General features: G+C 55.5%; 8 protein-coding genes across 8 annotated transcripts; 6 read left to right on the forward strand and 2 right to left on the reverse strand.

Moving 5' to 3' along the window:
- Window positions 1-708: 708 nt before the first annotated feature.
- On the forward strand, window positions 709-1534 carry EsH8_II_000780 (uncharacterized protein; the record flags this gene model as incomplete). Its single annotated transcript, XM_083264078.1, has 2 exons — window positions 709-788; window positions 859-1534. 2 exons carry the CDS (start codon window positions 709-711, stop codon window positions 1532-1534), a joined length of 756 nt encoding a protein of 251 aa, XP_083121400.1.
- Window positions 1535-3677: 2143 nt separating this feature from the next.
- On the forward strand, window positions 3678-7280 carry EsH8_II_000781 (HECT-type E3 ubiquitin-protein ligase; the record flags this gene model as incomplete). The annotated part of the gene is made up of 2 exons (XM_083264079.1): window positions 3678-6306; window positions 6358-7280. 2 exons carry the CDS (start codon window positions 3678-3680, stop codon window positions 7278-7280), a joined length of 3552 nt encoding a protein of 1183 aa, XP_083121401.1.
- A 421-nt stretch (window positions 7281-7701) lies between these two features.
- On the reverse strand, window positions 7702-8541 carry EsH8_II_000782 (mitochondrial 54S ribosomal protein mL61; the record flags this gene model as incomplete). The annotated part of the gene is made up of 3 exons (XM_083264080.1): window positions 7702-8143; window positions 8255-8361; window positions 8503-8541. 3 exons carry the CDS (start codon window positions 8539-8541, stop codon window positions 7702-7704), a joined length of 588 nt encoding a protein of 195 aa, XP_083121402.1.
- Window positions 8542-8831: 290 nt separating this feature from the next.
- On the forward strand, window positions 8832-11019 carry EsH8_II_000783 (uncharacterized protein; the record flags this gene model as incomplete). Its single annotated transcript, XM_083264081.1, has 2 exons — window positions 8832-9348; window positions 9398-11019. The coding sequence occupies 2 exons, from the start codon at window positions 8832-8834 to the stop codon at window positions 11017-11019; spliced, it is 2139 nt and encodes a 712-aa protein (XP_083121403.1).
- A 736-nt stretch (window positions 11020-11755) lies between these two features.
- Window positions 11756-12366, forward strand: EsH8_II_000784 (type 1 protein phosphatase-activating protein YPI1; the record flags this gene model as incomplete). The annotated part of the gene is made up of 2 exons (XM_083264082.1): window positions 11756-11957; window positions 12041-12366. 2 exons carry the CDS (start codon window positions 11756-11758, stop codon window positions 12364-12366), a joined length of 528 nt encoding a protein of 175 aa, XP_083121404.1.
- Window positions 12367-12919: 553 nt separating this feature from the next.
- EsH8_II_000785 (CobW/HypB/UreG, nucleotide-binding domain-containing protein) lies at window positions 12920-13929 on the forward strand (the record flags this gene model as incomplete). Its single annotated transcript, XM_083264083.1, has 2 exons — window positions 12920-13107; window positions 13290-13929. The coding sequence occupies 2 exons, from the start codon at window positions 12920-12922 to the stop codon at window positions 13927-13929; spliced, it is 828 nt and encodes a 275-aa protein (XP_083121405.1).
- A 216-nt stretch (window positions 13930-14145) lies between these two features.
- EsH8_II_000786 (small subunit rRNA maturation protein TSR1) lies at window positions 14146-16666 on the reverse strand (the record flags this gene model as incomplete). Its single annotated transcript, XM_083264084.1, has 2 exons — window positions 14146-16487; window positions 16573-16666. 2 exons carry the CDS (start codon window positions 16664-16666, stop codon window positions 14146-14148), a joined length of 2436 nt encoding a protein of 811 aa, XP_083121406.1.
- A 394-nt stretch (window positions 16667-17060) lies between these two features.
- Window positions 17061-18781, forward strand: EsH8_II_000787 (WD40-repeat-containing domain protein; the record flags this gene model as incomplete). Its single annotated transcript, XM_083264085.1, has 2 exons — window positions 17061-17753; window positions 17810-18781. 2 exons carry the CDS (start codon window positions 17061-17063, stop codon window positions 18779-18781), a joined length of 1665 nt encoding a protein of 554 aa, XP_083121407.1.
- Window positions 18782-18940: the final 159 nt, after the last annotated feature.

Genomic DNA, 18940 nt, shown 5'->3' on the forward strand with positions numbered 1-18940 from the left:
TGAAGCTGGAACCCGTAAGCGACAATGCTTCTCGAAACGGTACGTCCAAGCGACGGAGAACGATGGGAAGCGTTGCAGGTGCTTGAGCTGTGCGAATGCGGGTGCGGGTGCGGGTGCGTGGCGCGTTGTGCGTGAGCTGGTACCTGCTTTGGCTGCGGAACCCCCCTTGCCATACACCGAAATGGTGTTTCAACGCACAGGGTGCTGCCGTTTGGGGGGATCGGTAGCTTGATCGGACTATACAGCCAGGGGGTTGTCATCCATTGTGTTGGCTTGCCAGGAATAGTATAGTTGTCTTCATCTGATGGCTCTTGCTGTAACCCCCAGGGACCTTGTCAGTGTCGGACGGGGTGTGGCAGGGCAGCAAGCTATGCAAAGAGCTATGCGAACAACTATGCGAACTCTGTTGTGAGAGTGGATTTGTTGGAGACGGGCTCAAGTTCCGAGGCAAAATAACCGTCGCAGCAGCTTCGTAGCCACATTGCAGCTGAAGCTGCATGTGTTCCGACGACAACGAGTCGCGGGAATAATGCACAAGATATCAGTTGAGATGGTAGGCGAGTATAAAGACTTCGTCCATCGTCTGCTCTGCTGTGAACAAATCAATCGGCTTCATCAGCACTCAAGACTTCACTCATACCACCGCCATCTCATTTCAGTCAACGCCATCATCTTCCTAGAACCCCACAAATCGACAGACTAGCCAATATGGAAGCCATCACTCAAGCTATTCTGAACCGCTCCAAGCTGGAAGTGGAGACGATCAAGATCTCCCAGCCGAAGGCAGAGTGAGTTATCCCCGATCGGGTCTTGCTTCTGGGTGTCCGTCATTTTGCTGACCTTTGAAACCTCTTACAGCTCCTTCGTCATGACCATCGTGAGCAGGGTCACGGGCACCGGACCCATGGGCGCGACCATGGCCCCAATGACTGTGGACATGGTTTTCAACGGCGGCTGCTTTGGCAAACTGAACCTTCCCGAAGTCAAGACAAAGTCGGGCGGAACAGAAGTTGTTGTCAACGACCAACTCATCCAGATCCTGGACCGCAACGCCTTCATGGCGTTCGTCAAAGCCATCATGTGCGACAATCAGTTGGTGCTTAGACTCGACAACGGCGACTGCACGATCAAGGCGCTCGGTATGTCAGCCAAGGTCAAGTACGCCAAGGACGTGCCCATCGTTGGCATGGGCGGCCCCAAGCTCGCGCAGATCAACTCAGCGGAGCGGGGCGGCGGATTCGTCAACACCATGAAGGTGTACAACCCCAGCCCACTGGAGATTGATCACGGTGTGAGCATGTTTGAGCTTCGCAGCGAGAGTGGCGAGGTGTTGGCTGAGCTGAAGGGCGACCTGAAGATCGTGAAGGGCGACTTTGAGACCACATTTAATGGAAGCGTCAAGAAGGGAGCCAAGACGTCCGACAAGGCGAGGATGGTGGGCGTCGCCACGGAGGAAAACAACTGGTGCAACGATTCGATCAAGTTCATTGACTGTGCGTTTAGCGTAACGCCCCAGTTTGCTCAGTTGCTGTAGGAGAGTGCACTGAAGTTGGCCGGCAGTAGTAGTTGCTCGGATTATGACGAATGAGAATATGAACATTTTTTTTTTTGCACCTAGTCAAGCTCCCGTGCTCCTATGTTTGAAGCTTAAATCCGTACCTGTCAGCATTATGAGCGATAAGCGATTTGAATCTAGACAGCGGGCACGCATCCACATCCACTTCTCATGGCATTGTTCAGATCGCTTGCAACAAGCGATCTCTTCCGTCGACCGATTTCGCAATATCAATACGAGCAGCATTCTGCAGCTTCCAACATTCCCGGTTCACATCTTGACGTCACGTCCAGAGCTGGGCAGCTTAAGCTTCCTCGATAAGCGTGGGGGGGGGCGGCTGTCTGAGTATGGGTGGGGGACCTGGGGGAGAAGCCGGATAGAGAGCATATTCATGGATGAAGCAGAATGATGATGAAACGGCCGAGGTAGTTTCTTGCACGTGTGTTGTCCGCAGAAAGTCATGGTTGAAGTCGAAAGTGCGACGACCAGAGGCAGAGAAGAGAACCAATCGCGGACCTTGACAGGTCAAACCGGGGATCGGCGATCGACTTTTCTCTCATTCGAGTAATTAGCCAAGCTTGGCGCAGATGGACGGGACTCGGAAGGAAATGGGGGAAACAACAGGCCGACCGGCCGCCGCGTGCCGGCTGCGGGGAAGTGCGACCTTGAGCTGCTAGTTGCAGTGCGATGTGTGTGTGACTCTGTGTGTGTGCTAACGGGAAGTAAGGCACGCTGGAGTGTTCCCCCTGCAGATTATTACAGCCGCGGACGGCCTCGTCTGTTTGGGTTGGGTTACACTGGGAAGAGGTTGGGAGCGGGCCAGTGGGATCCAGCCCAGGGAATTGGGGCCCCGAAAAAGCAACCCCTGCCTCAAATGGTTACCCCTAGGACCCTTGATTAACAGAAAATTATTAGAGGGCGACAAGGGGGGGAAGAAGGGGAGCGAGGGGGCCAACATGGAAATTGCAACATTTCACATTGCTCCACAGGTCCCAGAATTCTTTTTTGACGTTGGCGCTGTTTGCTGTTTGATGTTTGATGTTTCCAGGGCCTTAATTACAGCAAGCTCTATAGCAGTTCATGCGATGGATGCAATGCCACAAAAGTCTTTTTATTGCTAGAGCCAGACCCTATGCCATGTCGGGGGGTGACAAGCCATTTTTGGGTTATTGGAAGGGGCGCTCGGTCGGTCAGTTAGTCACGCTGCGCCGCGGGGACCGGCTGCCTAGGTGGCATTACACTACATACATGGTGATCATATTGGAGCTGCGATGGGCTGGGCTGAGCGTTGATTCGCCCCACGGGATTCCGCGCCCAGCTTTGGATACGAGACGGGATGCCGAAGTGCGTGTTATGAGTCGGGTGACTGCGGCCATCCATTACATTGATTGTTCAGGCCCTCGGCCGAGCCCGACTCGAGCCCGACTCGAGGTCGAGGAACGGGCGTGGAACTTGGAAGCACATCGCGGCGCTCAGTTCAAGGTCGTGACATCCGGATGAATCGTCCCATCGTCTGATATCCTTGCGTGCACAGCGCAAGGTGTTGGCCGGGCCACTGGAGGCGGTCAATTCCACCACCTCGACCGGCCTGACCACCAATAACAACAAACACAACGACGTTGGAGTTCCTAGGCCACCATACCTCAGTCAAACGAACCCCAGGCGCTTGGCCATCAGTGCCGCCGGCGTTCGGTGGCGTCCAAGCTAGGCCCGAATGCCACAGCACAATCCCAGTGTTGGCGCATCGGAGAGTTCCTCCTTATGCACCGACCTGCATCGCGAGCCTGTCTTCTCTGCATTGGTGTCTTGTATTGTCTCGTCCCGTCCTTTTGACTTACACACACCTGGAACTTGGAATTTATACACAAAGTGTAGAACCTCCCTTCCTCCTACCTCTGGCCGCACCTCCCCGTCTTAACCGTCTCACTTTCCCACTACAACCTATCGCGCCTTCCTTGGGACTGTAATGCACCTTTTAATTTCTTTTCGAGAGAAAGTCTAACCTTATCTCGCTGTACATATCTTCTCCATGCCTATTCGCTGCCTGGAGGAGAAGCAGTGCCGATGCCCTTGTCGTTGCCGTTGCCTCCGTCGCAGACATTAGACGACCTCGCTCGCAAATATGGCTCCTTGGTCCCAATCCCAACGTCATGCTCCACCTCTTCGGCCTCCTACTCTCCGTCAATCCTCCGTCGACCTAGTTTCCCGGGTACATAGCCTCTCACTAAACGCACCTCCTGGACAACTGGGACGCCTGCCAGACTATGCGATTTTGGATAACTCCCACCTGCACGGCGACTCGAGCTCATCCGAATCCGATTTCCACCCAAGACGCCCGCGCCGACCGACCCATTCCCGCTCCATGAGCCATCCGTTCCCCTCGCTTTTCTCCAGCAAGAAGAAGCGCCCCGACACCGCTCATGACACCGACTCTGACGGCGATGCGCCCGTCATGACGAAGCCACCGCCGAACACGCACAAGAGAGGAGGTACGAATGGCGGCAGCCGGGACTTCGCCACAGGCAACTGTATGACCTGCGGTTCCCTGGTGCGCTGGCCGCGAGAGCTAAGGGTCTTCAAATGCACCGTCTGCGTGACCATCAACGACCTCCACCCGGACCATCAGAGCCCCAGGCCCAACACTGGCCCAAAGTGGCTTCAGCGGCCATCTCAGGAATCGCTGTCACCCCCGAAACAAATTACCCGCCCGGCAGAACGATATGAGGCCAGACCCATTTCCCTCGACCAGACCAGGAGACTGATCCGACAATGTATTCAAGCACATTTGGCGAGGGCAATTAGGAGGTCCTCGAGCTTTGAGGATGAACATCGCGAATTTGCCGAGAACCATGTGCCGTCCAACCCTTTCAGGGAACAAGGTCAGCGGCCATGCACTTCGAGGACCACCGAAGTCCCGAGTCACAGGCGAGAACACAGCCACGGCAATAGGTCGGGTTACCGTTTCCCTGAACAGCCCACCTTGCACCCCAATCCGCCGCCCCGTGTAGCGGCGCCGTCAAGATCCTTCTCTTCCTCGTACCCCGATCGACCCTCCGTGCGCCAACTAAATACGGAAACAAGTGGACAGCGGCCTGCAGACCCCAGATATTGGCATGTCGACGACCCGAAGAGGATCTTCAAGCCCCTAGAAGACTACATTACGACGTGCTTCGGCTCATTCCACTGCGTGAATTCGTCTTTTCTTTCTCGCCGACCTGCCACGGCGGTGCGATCAGGGAGCGAGTCTGCCCCCCGACGGCCCGTTGTCCCGAGGCCCGAACCAAGGTATACAGAACAGCATACCGAATCTCCGATCTGTGATCTTGATCCCAAGCTTCTCCTGCTCGGCGACTTCGCCGAGAACGGGACCTGGTGGACCGGGAGTCAGAGTAGGGCACGTCATAAGCGGTCGGCCTCACACCGGATCGAAGATGTTCCCTCGTTCATCACGCCTCGCTCTCCACAGGTGGAATGGAACGAAGTATCGGAATGGTATAGATCAGTCATCAACGCGGCAGAATCGTGGATGTCCATCTATGAGGAGATGAGCCAAGATTCGGGTGCGGAACCCTTGTCAGCAACTGAACTCCGAGCTTTGGAATCTCAGCTTCTCTTCGGCCAGGAGCATACCCACAGGACTTTATTGAAAGCCACAGAAACGCTACTAAAGCGTCCTGGCCGGCCCATGACTGACCCGGAAGATTTGAGATACTTGTTGATTATCCTGGACAATCCGTTGCTTCACGGCGGACCCAATACCTTCCAGGCGCAACAGAAGGATGGCAGACGCCCATCGCTGAAACGCGAGGAGCTATATGCAGACGACAGATCGACACTGAAAACCGGCCCCGTATCTGGACAGCACTCCGTCATCATTAAGCGGATCCTAGGGTTGATATCCAACTCGTCGAACTCATGCCAGAACCACCTGATCACATGGTTTGCACGGTACTCCGAGTCTAGGTTCATCAGGCTCAAGGATTTGGCCGCTGGATTTTTGACGTACAGACTTGTTCGTCAGAATGAAAAGAAGTATGAGGTCAAAGTGGATATCACGGCTGACCTGATCCCAAACATGAGTGCTGGCCACTCAGCAGCCTCGTTGCATGCAGCATTGGGAACGCAGCGTGGCTCTTCGAAGAAACAGAAGGAGCAACCGAAGAAGATGGTATACAATGAAGACTGGCAGATCCGGGCCGCAGCGCGTGTCTTGTCTCTGGTGTTTGCGGCAAACAACATGACGCATATTCGACGCCCCGACCAGACGTCGGGCAGCATGAGCAGCAGCACCTACAGAGGAGGCATACAAGCACATGGGCAAATAATCCCGACCAGTGATTTCTACAACACCATGATTGACTACACTGATCTGGTGGCTGACTTTGAAACCTGGGAGTCGAAACGGGGCGGTTTCGCCTTTTGCCAGTATCCGTTTCTGTTAAGCGTCTGGGCCAAATCCCAGATACTAGAGCACGACGCACGCAGGCAGCAGATGACAAAAGCTCGAGATGCCTTCTTTGATAGCATCATGACGCGGAGGAACGTCACGCAGTTCCTCATGCTTGACGTCCGGCGAGAGTGCCTGGTTGACGACAGCTTGAAGGCTGTCAGCGAGGTTATTGGAAGCGGCAGCGAAGACATCAAAAAGGGGCTGCGCATTGCTTTCAAGGGCGAGGAGGGCCTTGATGCTGGAGGCCTCAAGAAAGAGTGGTTTCTTCTCCTCGTCCGTGAGGTGTTCAACCCAGAGCATGGTATGTTTCAGTCTGCCCTCATTCTGGTTTTTTTCTCTAATGCAGCCGTAGGCATGTTCATGTACGACGATGATTCTCGGTTCTGTTACTTCAACCCCAATTCCTTTGAAACTTCTGATCAGTACTTCCTCGTTGGCGTCGTACTGGGTCTGGCCATATACAATTCCACCATTTTGGACGTTGCGCTGCCACCATTCGCCTTTCGAAAGCTTCTTGCAGCGGCTCCTAGTTCGTCTGCTGGGCCTTCGGCTCATCCTCGCCCGACCATGAATTACACGCTTGAGGACCTGGCAGAATATCGCCCACGGCTTGCAAGCGGCCTTAAACAATTACTCGAGTACGACGGCGATGTAGAGGACACTTTCATGCTCGACTTCGTCGTCGATGTCGAGAAGTACGGGATTGTGACCCAAATCCCGCTCTGTCCGGGAGGGGAGAGGAAACCTGTAACCAATGCGAACAGAGGCGAATACGTGAATCTTTACGTCAGATACATACTCGAAACAGCGGTTACCCGGCAATTTGAGCCATTCAAGCGCGGTTTCTACACTGTTTGCGGTGGCAACGCTCTATCACTTTTCAGGCCTGAAGAGATTGAACTCCTCGTCCGAGGTTCTGACACCGCACTGGATGTGGATGCTCTCAGGGGTGTGGCCGAATATGACAACTGGGGTTCGAAGACGCCCGACGGCGTAGAGCCCGTCATTGGATGGTTCTGGGACGCCTTCAAGGAGGCGGCCCCTGAGGAGCAGAGAAAGCTTCTCTCTTTCATCACTGGCACGGACAGGGTACCGGCAATGGGTGCTGCTCTCCTTCCTATCAAGATAACATGCTTGGGCGAAGACGAGAACAGGTACCCCATAGCTCGAACCTGCTTCAATATGCTGGCATTGCGACGGTACCAGTCAAGGGAAAGACTGGAGCATATGCTCTGGACCGCTGTACACGAAAGCGAAGGCTTTGGATTGAAATAAGCGCATCATGTGTAAATGGCGACAAGGAACATTAGTATCGGAGTTACATAAAGACAATGGCCTCAGCAGCCTTTCAAGGGTATCAACAAGCATCTAGACAGGGTGGCTGGCAAGCTTCATCCTGGCCTACAACCGGCAGGTCGGGTTTCTTGGGTGGAAATCGGTGTTTTGGATGTACATGGGCGATAAGCCCCTGATTAGCTAGTTTATAATGAACAATTGTAACCATTCCTTGTGATGATGATCCCGCGAAGCAATGCAGAGGCTACGTATTTCTACAACACGTACTGCACTCAAACGTGCAAAGTTACCCCATTGCACACCGATTCATGCAGAGATTCTTTTTTGGTACATTTTGTACAGGATATTCATACAAGTTTTTTTCTTCCCACGCCCACTCGTACAGACTCTGGCCCCCTTATTAAGAGCCAGCCTCAGCACGCGCCCTAGCCAGCATAGCCTTCTCCTTCTTCTCTTCCTCGCGAATCTTCAAGTTGCGCTGGCGGTCCTTCTCTCCCTTGATTCGCAGCTCCTCGACGGCCTTCATCTCGTTCTCGTCCTCCGGGCCCGGCACGACGGCCTCGGCCTTTGTCTCGGCGAGGAAGTGCTCAAGGATCTCTTCCGAGTGCTTGTTCTTGATGTCGATCTTGACGACGCGCTCGCCGTCTACGGGAGCGGGTGCCTTGCTGTTGTCGATGGCGGAGGAGGGCGGTTGGGGAAGCGTCGACGGGTCGAGGGGTTTGTCGGTGCTGAAGTAGAGGGACATGACAGCCGCGCCCTCGTTGTTGGACTTGCGGTTCACGATCATGGGGATGGCGGGGTTGTAGAACTTAAGGCGAGGAAGCATGTCGCGCCAGAATTTCCTATTCGTCCGGGAGTGTCAGTATTTATCCTGTCTATCCGCCTGTCGGGGAGAGTGCCCTCGATGTTCGCAATGAGAGGTCGGGGGGCCGTGTTGGATAGGGTAGACGGACCTGGGGCCGAAGTGGCCTTGCTCCGCGCGCCTGGCGAACTCGATATGTATCCTCGTCACATTGGAAGGAAGTGTTGCGGCGCCGGGGCCGAAGCGTATGTTCAGGATCTGGAGGGTTTCTCTTGGGTCAATTGAAGCTGTCCTAAGAGCTATGTCGGGTTGTATCGGCGATCATATGTACCTTCTACACGGGAAGTGTTAGCATGCACGGCGCAATTGAGTGGGAGTTGCATGACGGTAACAACTTACAGCTCTTAGAGCATGCCATCTCTGCCCTACACGTGTCATTTTGACGACCTGAGAAGTTCTCCAGAAATGCTACAATCCAGAGGTTCCACTGCCACCTTCGGGAGATACCTCTATCCTGCGATCGCGTGGTTGAGATTCTGAAAATTGTCCGCGACCCTTGCCTTTTTTTTCGGACCGGGGTTTTTCCTGATAAGAAAATTGGCGGGTTCTTATCGCATGCCAGCTTGGACGGGGAATGGGATCAGGGAAATTTTGAGCTCTACAAGCAAAGCTACAGGGAATCGATTTCCTGAGCCATTGATTCTAGCCGTTCGTTTTTATTTCCGACAATGCATCGCGCGTTGTCGTCAAGATGGCTCAGAAGCGCCCTGAGCATCGGCGACCGAGCCGCCCTTGCAGAGGTGCCGGTGTATCTCTGCCCGTCACTGGGCACCGCGTCCGCTCGTCACTCGTTTGCGCCAACTACCGAGGCGCACCGGAGCTTTCCCTACAGACAGAGGCGATGCATACATAATGACGCTACCCCGGCATCTGAGACACCATCGCCACCTCCTACGACTGAACCCACAAAGTCTTCGACCAAGAAGCTTCCATTGCAGTGTACCGGCTGTGGTGCCTTAAGTCAGACGAGTGATGCCGGGCAGGCTGGGTACTATGATCTCAGCAGGAAAGCTGTAAAAGAGTTCCTCGCACCAGATAAGGATGACGAGGCGGCGAAGAAGCTTCGCGAGGATGATATATTGGTCGAAGAAGTGCTGCAGCGCTTAGGGGCGGACAAGCTTGCAGAGCTAGGCCTGGACCCGAATGCTTTGCGCTACGGCGAGGAGCTGGAATCGGATAGAGCTGGTACGTGATCCTTCTCACGATGCTTGTAGCAACCACTAACAAGTATTAGTATCACGCCCTGCGACTAAGAGGGCACCGCTCTGCGATCGATGCCACAAGCTGGTACACCATCACGCCGGAAAACCCATCTTCCACCCCACCGTGGACTCCCTGCGCGAGACGATCGAGGAGTCGCCATTCAAAAACAACCAAATCTACCACATCATCGACGCCGCCGACTTCCCGATGTCGTTCATCCCCAATCTGCACCAGGTCCTCGAGGCTAACCTGAAGCACCGCAACCGCCGAAACAGGGCTGGACGATACTTTAAGGACCGCAAATTCGACATGAGCTTCATTATTACGAGGTCGGATCTTTTGGCGCCGAAGAAGGAGCAGGTTGATTCGCTCATGCCATATCTGAGAGAGGTGCTGCGCAGGTCGCTCGGCAGATTCGGTCAGCTCATCAGGCTGGGCAATGTGAAGTGCGTCAGCGCGCAAAGGGGCTGGTGGACCAAGTCGCTCAAGGAGGAAATCTACGAGCGTGGAGGGGCGGGCTGGATGGTCGGAAAGGTCAACGTTGGCAAGAGCCAGTTGTTCGATGCCGTCTTTCCCAAAGGTACTACGGCGAGCATCCCATCGAAACACCCTCTCGAAGTCTCCATGTTTGCAAAGGAAGAAGACAGCGACAGTGCTCAGTACGTGACGGACGACCCTTTCGAGAGCAATGCCGATCGTCTGGACGTGGACGCACTGCTGCCACCCGCCCGAGCTGAAAGTAACTTCCCGGAGATGCCTACTGTGTCATCTTTGCCTGGCACCACGGCTTCCCCTATTCGAATCCCTTTCGGAAACGGAAAGGGGGAGTTGATTGACCTGCCTGGCGTCGCTCGATCGAACCTTGAGAACTATGTCAAGCCGGAGCACCGACAGGATCTCATCATGCACCACCGAATCAAGCCTGAGCAGCATTCGCTCAAGCCCGGCCAGTCCCTCTTGCTGGGTGGCCTTATTCGCATCACCCCTACCACGCCGGATCTGGTTTTCCTCGCCTATAACTTTACACCCCTCCCCGAACACTCAACCTCTACAGAGAAGGCCGTCGAGTTCCATGAGCAGACCAGACAGTCGTCTCGAGTGCCCAGTCTCGCTATGTCCGACATTGTCGACAAAATCAAGCTGGCTGGGTCCTTCGAGCTCCGCTACGACGTGACCAAAGAGCGAGCGGGGCCCCTCACCCGCAAGGACGTCGCGGGCATGAAGGTTGAAAACCTCCCGTGGCGTGTGCTTGCCACCGATATCCTCATCGAAGGCTGCGGATGGGTCGAAATTGTGGCGCAGGTACGAACAAGGAAGCTCTTCGAGGGCTGCGCGCCCTTCATTGAAGAACAATCTCAGCCCGAGTCAGAACCTGAACCCGTCGACCCCTTCCTTGCAATGGAGAAAGCGGCCCAGCGCCAGGCAGCGCCCAAGGTGGAGCGGCCTGCGAAGCCTGCGAAGTCTGCCGAACCGAACTGGCCTGTCGTTGAGGTCTGGTCTCCCGAGGGCAAATTCGTTAGCTCGCGCTTGCCGATGAATGCCTGGTTACTAAACAAATCTCCGAAGAAGGATATTAAAAGCCGTCCTCGCAAGAGCATGAAGGGAGCGAAGAAGGCAGCCAAGGAAGCTAAGAGAACCGGCGAGGCCACATAGTGGCTCTGTAATTATCTCCACATACTGTATATCATCTGTAAAAACAGATACATGTAATACCACCTTGTACCAACACCTGTAATGCATTACAGAATTGCAGCCATGAACGTCATCGGTACAGTTCTGATGACGAGTTGAAAGAAGCAACCATGACATCAGGTTTCGCTGAGCTATGTTCACGTGTGAAACCGCGTCGAGGGTCAATAGATCCGGTTGCGTCCCAAATGACGAAGGTACTGGCCGTTGACGTGCCCGGCCCGGGCCGTTGGCAGTATGATGGATGCGCCGAATCCGGAACCATTACGGCGCCGGCGTTCCTCTGGACGGCGGAACCCCCGACCGCTGGTCCGCTGTATGTGTGGGTCCAGTGAATGACGTGGGGTACCTGACAATCGGTCCTTGAACCGGCACCCCCAAAAAATAACAAAAGCATCCCACCTTCCCTTCCCCCCTTCCACCTACAAATGAACAAACCGCTCCGACCCCTGGGTATTTTTGACTTGTCTGCTGTTTAACAAATCTCCACGACGCATACTCCTGGGAAACGCGCTGCACGTACATCTCGACAATTCGGAACTCCGTTCGAGAATTTTCGACGAGCGGCTGACTAGAGACTTCTCGGTGTGAGAACCGCCCTCAGGTCTGCAACAGAGGCGCATCTGCTCACGACCGCCTACGGATTCCGCCGCTCTCCTTCCTCCCCGACAAACCACACCGCACACACGTCACCACCACAATGGCGGCCGTGCAAAATCGTTCGCAGCAGCGCCCGGCGCCCGGCGCCTCCCAGACCCAGACGGAGACAACGAGCACACAGAGCCGGACGGGCACCCAGGCGATTCTTCGGTTGAGAGGCGCGCATGCCCCAGCGCGGCAGTCGGTGCGCTGGGCCGAGGACGTAGTGGATAACGAGGGTCTGGGACGCAAGAGTTCAAAAGGTACGGGATCAGAGTCTATGCTTTGCTTCTCCCCCCCCCCTCGTTCTTGTGTATCGCGTTACTAATCGCCTCATTACGCTCAGTCTGCTGCATCTACCACCGCCCGAAAGGGGTTGACGAATCCAGCGACGAGTCTTCCTCCGATTCCTCTTCTGACTCGTCCGACTCGGAGGCAGATGACGGCGGTCGCAGGAGGATACCTTCTGGAGACCACAAGGGCAAGGGCAAGGGTAGCAAGCGGGATCACAACTGCGACGATCACGACGGTCATGATCACAGACATGGCAGGAAGGGCGATGGTAAACAGAAGAGGAGACCCAGCCCGAATGCGTACGAGAGGGTCCCGAAGCCACCAAAGTCCAGGGATGAGGCGGGCGAGGGCAGCAAGAACCCTCAAACCAAGGCTTGAGGATAAATGCCGAATGATTCACATGCATTGGTTGGCGTTCGTTGGGGGGTTCGGTTCATCATTTACAGGCATACAGCCCCCGGGTAGGGCTAGCGGGCAAGAAGACAGACACATGCTAGAAGAAGCATACTTGCAGAGCTGGTGCCTCTGACTTGTTATTAAAAACATTTGCTAGTGCACAGTGCAGCCTTCTTTGAGGCATCCAGCTACAATCTACTGAATGACCCATTTTGTTTCCACTTTTCGTCTGTCACTGCATTGTTCATAATAAACATACAAAGGAGGGCGGCGGTGTCAGGTCATACCCGCCACCCCAACCGCACCGTTGGGGGAAAAGCATCCATCCCACGTTGCCCAGGGGTCGCCTTATCGATAAGCCGCGACAAGCTCTCGTACCCCGCGATTCATTAAACGCTGCGACACAGCCCCTCCATCCTCATAAAGGGTCCCTGCATCGATCTCAAAAACTGCAACCTTCAACACCGTAGGCAACTCACCCCACCAGCGTCATAAATCAGCCCTTGAAGTACTCAATCTCTTCTACACTCACATCATGTCTCACGAGCACTCCCACGACGGCCCCCACGGCCACTCCCACTCCCACGAGGGGGGCTTCAATGCCCAGGAGCACGGCCACTCGCACGAGATCCTCGACGGTCCTGGCAGCTACCTCGGCCGCGAGATGCCGATCGTTGAGGGCAGAGACTGGACTGACAGAGCTTTCACCATCGGTATCGGAGGGTAAGTCGCTTTTCCGGAGCTGTTTCTCCCAGCAGCCCAAAAACCGCTCATATCTGTTCCGTCTTGGTGGTTGAGGGGGTTTGAGCAACGACGGGGAGCGAATTTACACGCATATATGCTCGGGTTCAACCGAATATGCCATTGAATAGACATTACGTAAAGAGACTAACATGGCCAACCAGACCCGTCGGCTCCGGTAAGACGGCCCTGATGCTCGCCCTCTGCCTCGCCCTGCGCGAAAAGTACTCCATCGCCGCCGTGACCAACGACATTTTCACCCGCGAGGACGCCGAGTTCCTCACCCGCCACAAGGCCCTGCCGGCCCCGCGCATCCGCGCCATCGAGACCGGAGGCTGCCCCCACGCCGCTGTGCGCGAGGACATCTCGGCCAACCTGGCGGCCCTCGAGGACCTCCACCGCGAGTTCGACTCGGATCTGCTCCTCATCGAGTCCGGCGGCGACAACCTCGCGGCAAACTACTCGCGCGAGCTGGCCGACTACATCATCTACGTTATCGACGTCTCCGGAGGCGACAAGATCCCCCGTAAGGGAGGCCCGGGTATCACGCAGAGCGACCTGCTGGTCGTGAACAAGACGGATCTCGCCGAGATTGTGGGCGCCGATTTGGGCGTCATGGAGAGGGACGCGCGCAAGATGCGCGAGGGCGGGCCGACCGTCTTTGCGCAGGTCAAGAAGAACGTGGCCGTGGACCACATTGTCAACCTCATCCTCAGCGCGTGGAAGGCGAGCGGAGCGGAGGGCGCGCGTCGGGCCGTGGGCGGACCGCGGGCGACGGAGGGACTGGACAGTCTCAATGCCTAGGATGGTGCGAGAGGGAGGCTTTTCTGGTCATCATTGAAGCTTGTAAGCGAAAGAAAAGTAAAAAAGTTGTCTTGAACCTCTTAACTCCGGAGGATGGCGTCAGGCCTGTATCTATAGCCGACGTTGCTGCTAACATCTATGGTTGGTTTTTTTTTCCCCGGACCGCTTTGGCATTTCCATCTCATCATGTTTGACTTTTTTGATATACCCATTTAATCAATCCATCATCACATCACCCTCCTCGACCTGGCCGACGCTAGGCTCGAGAAGAGGTCCCTCAATCGGGACGGCATTACGAGGCCACACACGCTTGTACAAGCTGACACCAATAGAGTCCTGCGGGTTGATGCGGGAGTCGAACGTCGCCTTGAAGTATCCGTGGGTACCCAAGGGCTCCTTCATGAAGCCGCTGCGGCCGCGCTTGGTCCAGAGCGGCAGGGCCTTGAACCACTCGACATCCTCGCGGTTGAAGAACATGTAGCGGATCGTGACGATCCTCTTGTGGATGTGGTACGGGTGGCCCGTCAGGACGACACGCTTGGCAATGACGCGGGACGTCGAGGGTGGCAGGGCGGTGCCGGTGGCGACGAGGGTCAGGCCGACGGTGGACTCGCCGTTCTCCGCCTCCTCGGAGCCCTCCGGCACGGGAGCGGTGCGCTTGAAGAAGAGCACCGGCACGGCGCCCCAGGTAATTGGGCCCATGAAGGTGGCCACAGCAGACTGGCCAGGGTGGAGGTATCTGCAGAACTTGTGGACGTTGTTGGGCGTGTTACCCGGCTGGGAGAAGATGGGCTTCACAGTGAAGCGGCGAGGGCCGCACTGCACGATGAGTTCCTCCTTGGCCTTGAGCGACTTGGGGCAGTCAGCGCTGAGGTTGATCAGGTAGTTGACGGCCGTCTTCTTATGCTCGTGGCGCAGCAGCGAGAAGAGCGTTACGGGCCGGCTGGGCTGGTAAGACTTCTCAAATGACGCGGGGACACCCTTGAGGTGAACGTGGACTCTCGTGCCGGGGGCGACACCACCAACAAGGGCTTCCCTCGTGGTCCTTGAGCGGGATGCCTGGTAGTCTGGGATTCGGAGAAGCTTGCGCCACTCCTCGGGCTCGTACGCCCGGTCTTCGCTCTCGACCCACTCACTTGTCCTCAAGCTCTTGAGACCTCTGTATCTTTGCAGGCGCTCCCGTGCGGAAACTCCGGGGTGCAGCTCGATCTCGTCGGGGAACTCCTTGTCGTCCTCAACCTCATCCGTCTTCCTGGCCCGGTAAGCCGCCAGGCCCGCGGCATCCTCCTCCTCATCTGGTTGGATGAACACCTCCGATTGGGGGTATTCTGAGGGAGCGCCCTCGGTAGGCTCTTTCGGTGCGTAGCCCTCGAGGCCGTCTTCAGGGCGGGCTTCGTCCTCCTCAGACTCGTTGTCCGGCATCTCAAAGTCCTCCATGTCGGAGCCGGAGTCGGACACCTCTTCATTTCCGAGATACCACGCCGCTTGATAGTTTGATGTTCCCTTGGGCACCTTTGTCTTGGCCTTCTCAGCTTCTCCGTAATCGTCTGAAAAGTAGTGGTGGTCGTCGAGAAGCACGCCCTTTTTGATAGCTGGCGGTTCGTCCTCATCCATTTCGTCATCCTCGTCCATCAAGGCGTCGGGTGCCAGCTCCGCCAGGTCATCTTGGTCCTCATCGGGGATCTCAAGGATCTCCTCGCCCTCGGTCTCCTCAAGAGCCATCTCGTCCTTCTTTTGCTTCTTGACCAGCGGCGCAGCGGTGATCTTTTCAATTTGGAAGGTTCCGTAGTCACCCAGCTGGACCAGGCGGTTGGCCTTCAGACCCTTTCCTCTAACGACACCGGTAATGACAGTTGAGCCAAGCCCAGAGTTGGGGAACTGAATGTCCTCGGCCAGCAGCCAGCTCCTGTCCTCGCGCCACCTGACGCCCTTCGGAGTGGTATTGCAGAGCGAGCGCATGAGGTTGGAGCACTCTTGCCTGTTCTCCAGGCTATAGAGCTTCTCTTGCTCCGGGTGGAAGTGGGTGATGTATGACCTGAGGGAGACGAGTGTTGAATGCTTCTGCTTAGCCTGCTCAATCTTCTCCAGGCCGTAGACAACGGTGAACAAAGTCGAGAGACCTTGGCTCTCAAGACTCCGAAGCATCAGCTCTCCAAGGTCGTCGACCTCGACATCGGCCGAAAGCATAACCACCACGAAGTCTGCAACCCGGGTGGCGTCCAGAACGGCATTCAGGTCTCTCTTGAGGGGAATGTACTGAATCTTCTGCTTGAATCGGTCGACCGAAACTCGGAACGGCGACTCTTCGATCTCGGCCTCGATGTCCAGGCTGTCGTTGAAGTGCTTGACGGCAGCGGCAGCGTCGCCATCCTGACACAGGGGTACGACCGCGACGATTCTTGGGGCGCCATCCTTTCCAACAAAAATAGATGCTTCCTCCAACCGCTCCTTGCGCTTGGCCTGCTGGCGCTGCTTGGCTTGGTTTCGTCGGTCGAACTTGGACATGACCTGCTGGTGGGGCGTCTTTCGCTGGCCGCGCTCGTCGCCTCCGAGTCTGCCTGTTAATAGAGAGTCAGCATTTCTGTACGAGAACTGGAGCACCGAAAGTGCCGTGCAGGTTCAGAATTCCGGGCATTGACGAACCTTTGGCCGCATCTCTCAGCGAACCCTTGGTCGCATGCTTGGACTTAAAGGGTTTGTGGGTGACCTTGGTGGTCGGTCTATGAGAGTGACTCATCGCCGAGGCGGGCAATTTGCCGTCTCCCCCAGACTTGAATCGGAAAGGTAGCGAAGCCAGGTTGGACGAAGGCTTCTTTTGGCGAAGTCGACAAAAGTGCGGTGTGAATACTCGAGCACGGCGCAATTTGGTTTTCGTCGGTTTTGCGCCTGTGATGATGAGGGGTTGTGCGAGTTCAAAAAAGTGTTATCGGAATTTTTTTCGAGGTCATTATCCAGAGATGTCTATTGGTCCCCTCCACACTCAAAATGTGGGTCTTTATCGGTGATAAGATAGAGCCTAGATAGAGAAATTTGAGACCCTCGCTCAACTTTTTGCACTTGCGCCTGGCTTGGACTTAGTAAAAGGCATTGCACCAGAAACAGGTTTCCACAACCTGAAGGCGTCGCCCACCATGGAAATCGACAAAACTGAGACGCAGACGATATCCCGAAACAATACTCATTCCAATGGCGCCGTTACGGTGAAGCGGCGTACCGATCTCATCCCGAGAGAGGAGCGGGAGAAGATCCGACGGCTGAAGGAAGCGAACAAGTCGTACGGTCGCGGCAAGAACATCAACGTCAAGTCAATCAGAGACAAGAAGCTGCGCACCAACCTTTCAAGACTCGAGAACAAGTACCGCGACGCCACCATCAAGGCCAAGGATGCCGAGATCCTGCTCGAGAACTCCGGCGGCTTCCTCGAACCCGAAACAGAACTCGAAAGGACCTACAAGGTTCGCCAGGATGAGATCACTCAGGACGTCGCCATTACGACGGCACAGAAGCGTTTCGAGCTCAAGCTCGAGGAACTTGGACCATACGTCGGCGAGTACACCCGTAACGGCAGAGAATTGCTGCTTGCGGGACGGAAAGGACATCTCGCGACGTTCGACTGGAGGGAAGGCAAACTAGGATGTGAGATCCAGCTCGGGGAAACAATTAGAGACGTAAGGTGGCTGCACAACAACCAGTTCTTCGCCGTTGCGCAGAAGAAGTATGTCTACATTTACGACCGAAACGGCGTGGAAATCCACTGCTTGAGGAAGCACATGGAGGTTACGCATATGGAGTTCCTCCCCTACCATTTCCTCCTGGGCACCGTGGTAAGTATTCCAGACAAAGAATGAACATCGGCACCGAGCTCTGCTAACGTTTATAGGCATCGACGGGCTTCCTTAAGTACCAAGATGTTTCGACCGGTAACATCGTCTCCGAGATCCCCACCAAGCTTGGTCCCCCGACAGCCATGACCCAAAATCCGTGGAACGCTGTCCTCCATGTCGGCCACCAGAATGGCACGGTGACACTCTGGTCGCCCAATCAGACCGACCCCCTGGTCAAGCTACTGGCTCACAGAGGGCCTGTGAGATCATTAGCCGTTGACCGGGAGGGCCGGTACATGGTTTCGACCGGCCAGGACTGTAAAATGGCTGTTTGGGATGTTAGAATGTTCAGGGAGGTCAACAACTACTTCACAAGACAGCCCGCATCTTCAGTAGCCATCTCAGACACTGGTCTTACGGCTGTCGGATGGGGCACTCAGACAAGCGTCTGGAAGGACCTGTTCCAGAAGAACGAGCCGGTCCAGCAGAAGATACAGAGCCCTTACATGGCATGGGGTGGTGAGGGCAAGCGCATTGAGAGAGTCAGATGGTGCCCGTTCGAAGATGTTCTGGGAATGGGCCACGACGAAGGATTTTCGTCCATCATCGTTCCTGGCGCTGGAGAGGCCAACTTCGACGCCCTGGAGGTCAACCCCTTCGAGAACGTCAAGCAGAGACAAGAGGCTGAGGTGAAGGGTCTCCTGAACAAGCTCCAGCCGGAGATGATTGCTCTGGACCCCAACTTTATCGGCAACATCGACTTGCGGTCGGAGAAGCAGCGCAGGGCCGATAAGGACCTGGACTCGAAGCCGCTGTCTATCGAGGAGGAGATCAAGAATCGTGCGAGGGGCAAGAACGGCGCGTTGAAGAAGTACCTGAGGAAGCAGAGGAAGAAGAACATCATCGACGAGAAGAGGATGAAGGTGGATGAGATTTGGGAGCAGCAGAAGAAGCAGCGGGAGAGGAAGAACCAGGAGGTCGAGGCTGATCTTGGGCCGGCTCTGTCAAGATTCGCGCGCAAGGAATAATGGGCGGGACAAACTGTAAAAGTGAAAAGTTGGACCGGGGAGTTGGTTGCATGTAAGAGGCGTTTAGGCATTTGCACCCTTAGTGACCATGAATACCCAAAATTGAGAGACAATCTCTGTGCCTTCTTACCTACATCACATGTATTTTGCTCTCATTCG

Source organism: Colletotrichum jinshuiense, chromosome 2 (genome assembly GCF_051148585.1).
Source record: "Colletotrichum jinshuiense chromosome 2, complete sequence".
NCBI classification, from domain to species: Eukaryota; Fungi; Ascomycota; class Sordariomycetes; order Glomerellales; family Glomerellaceae; genus Colletotrichum; species Colletotrichum jinshuiense.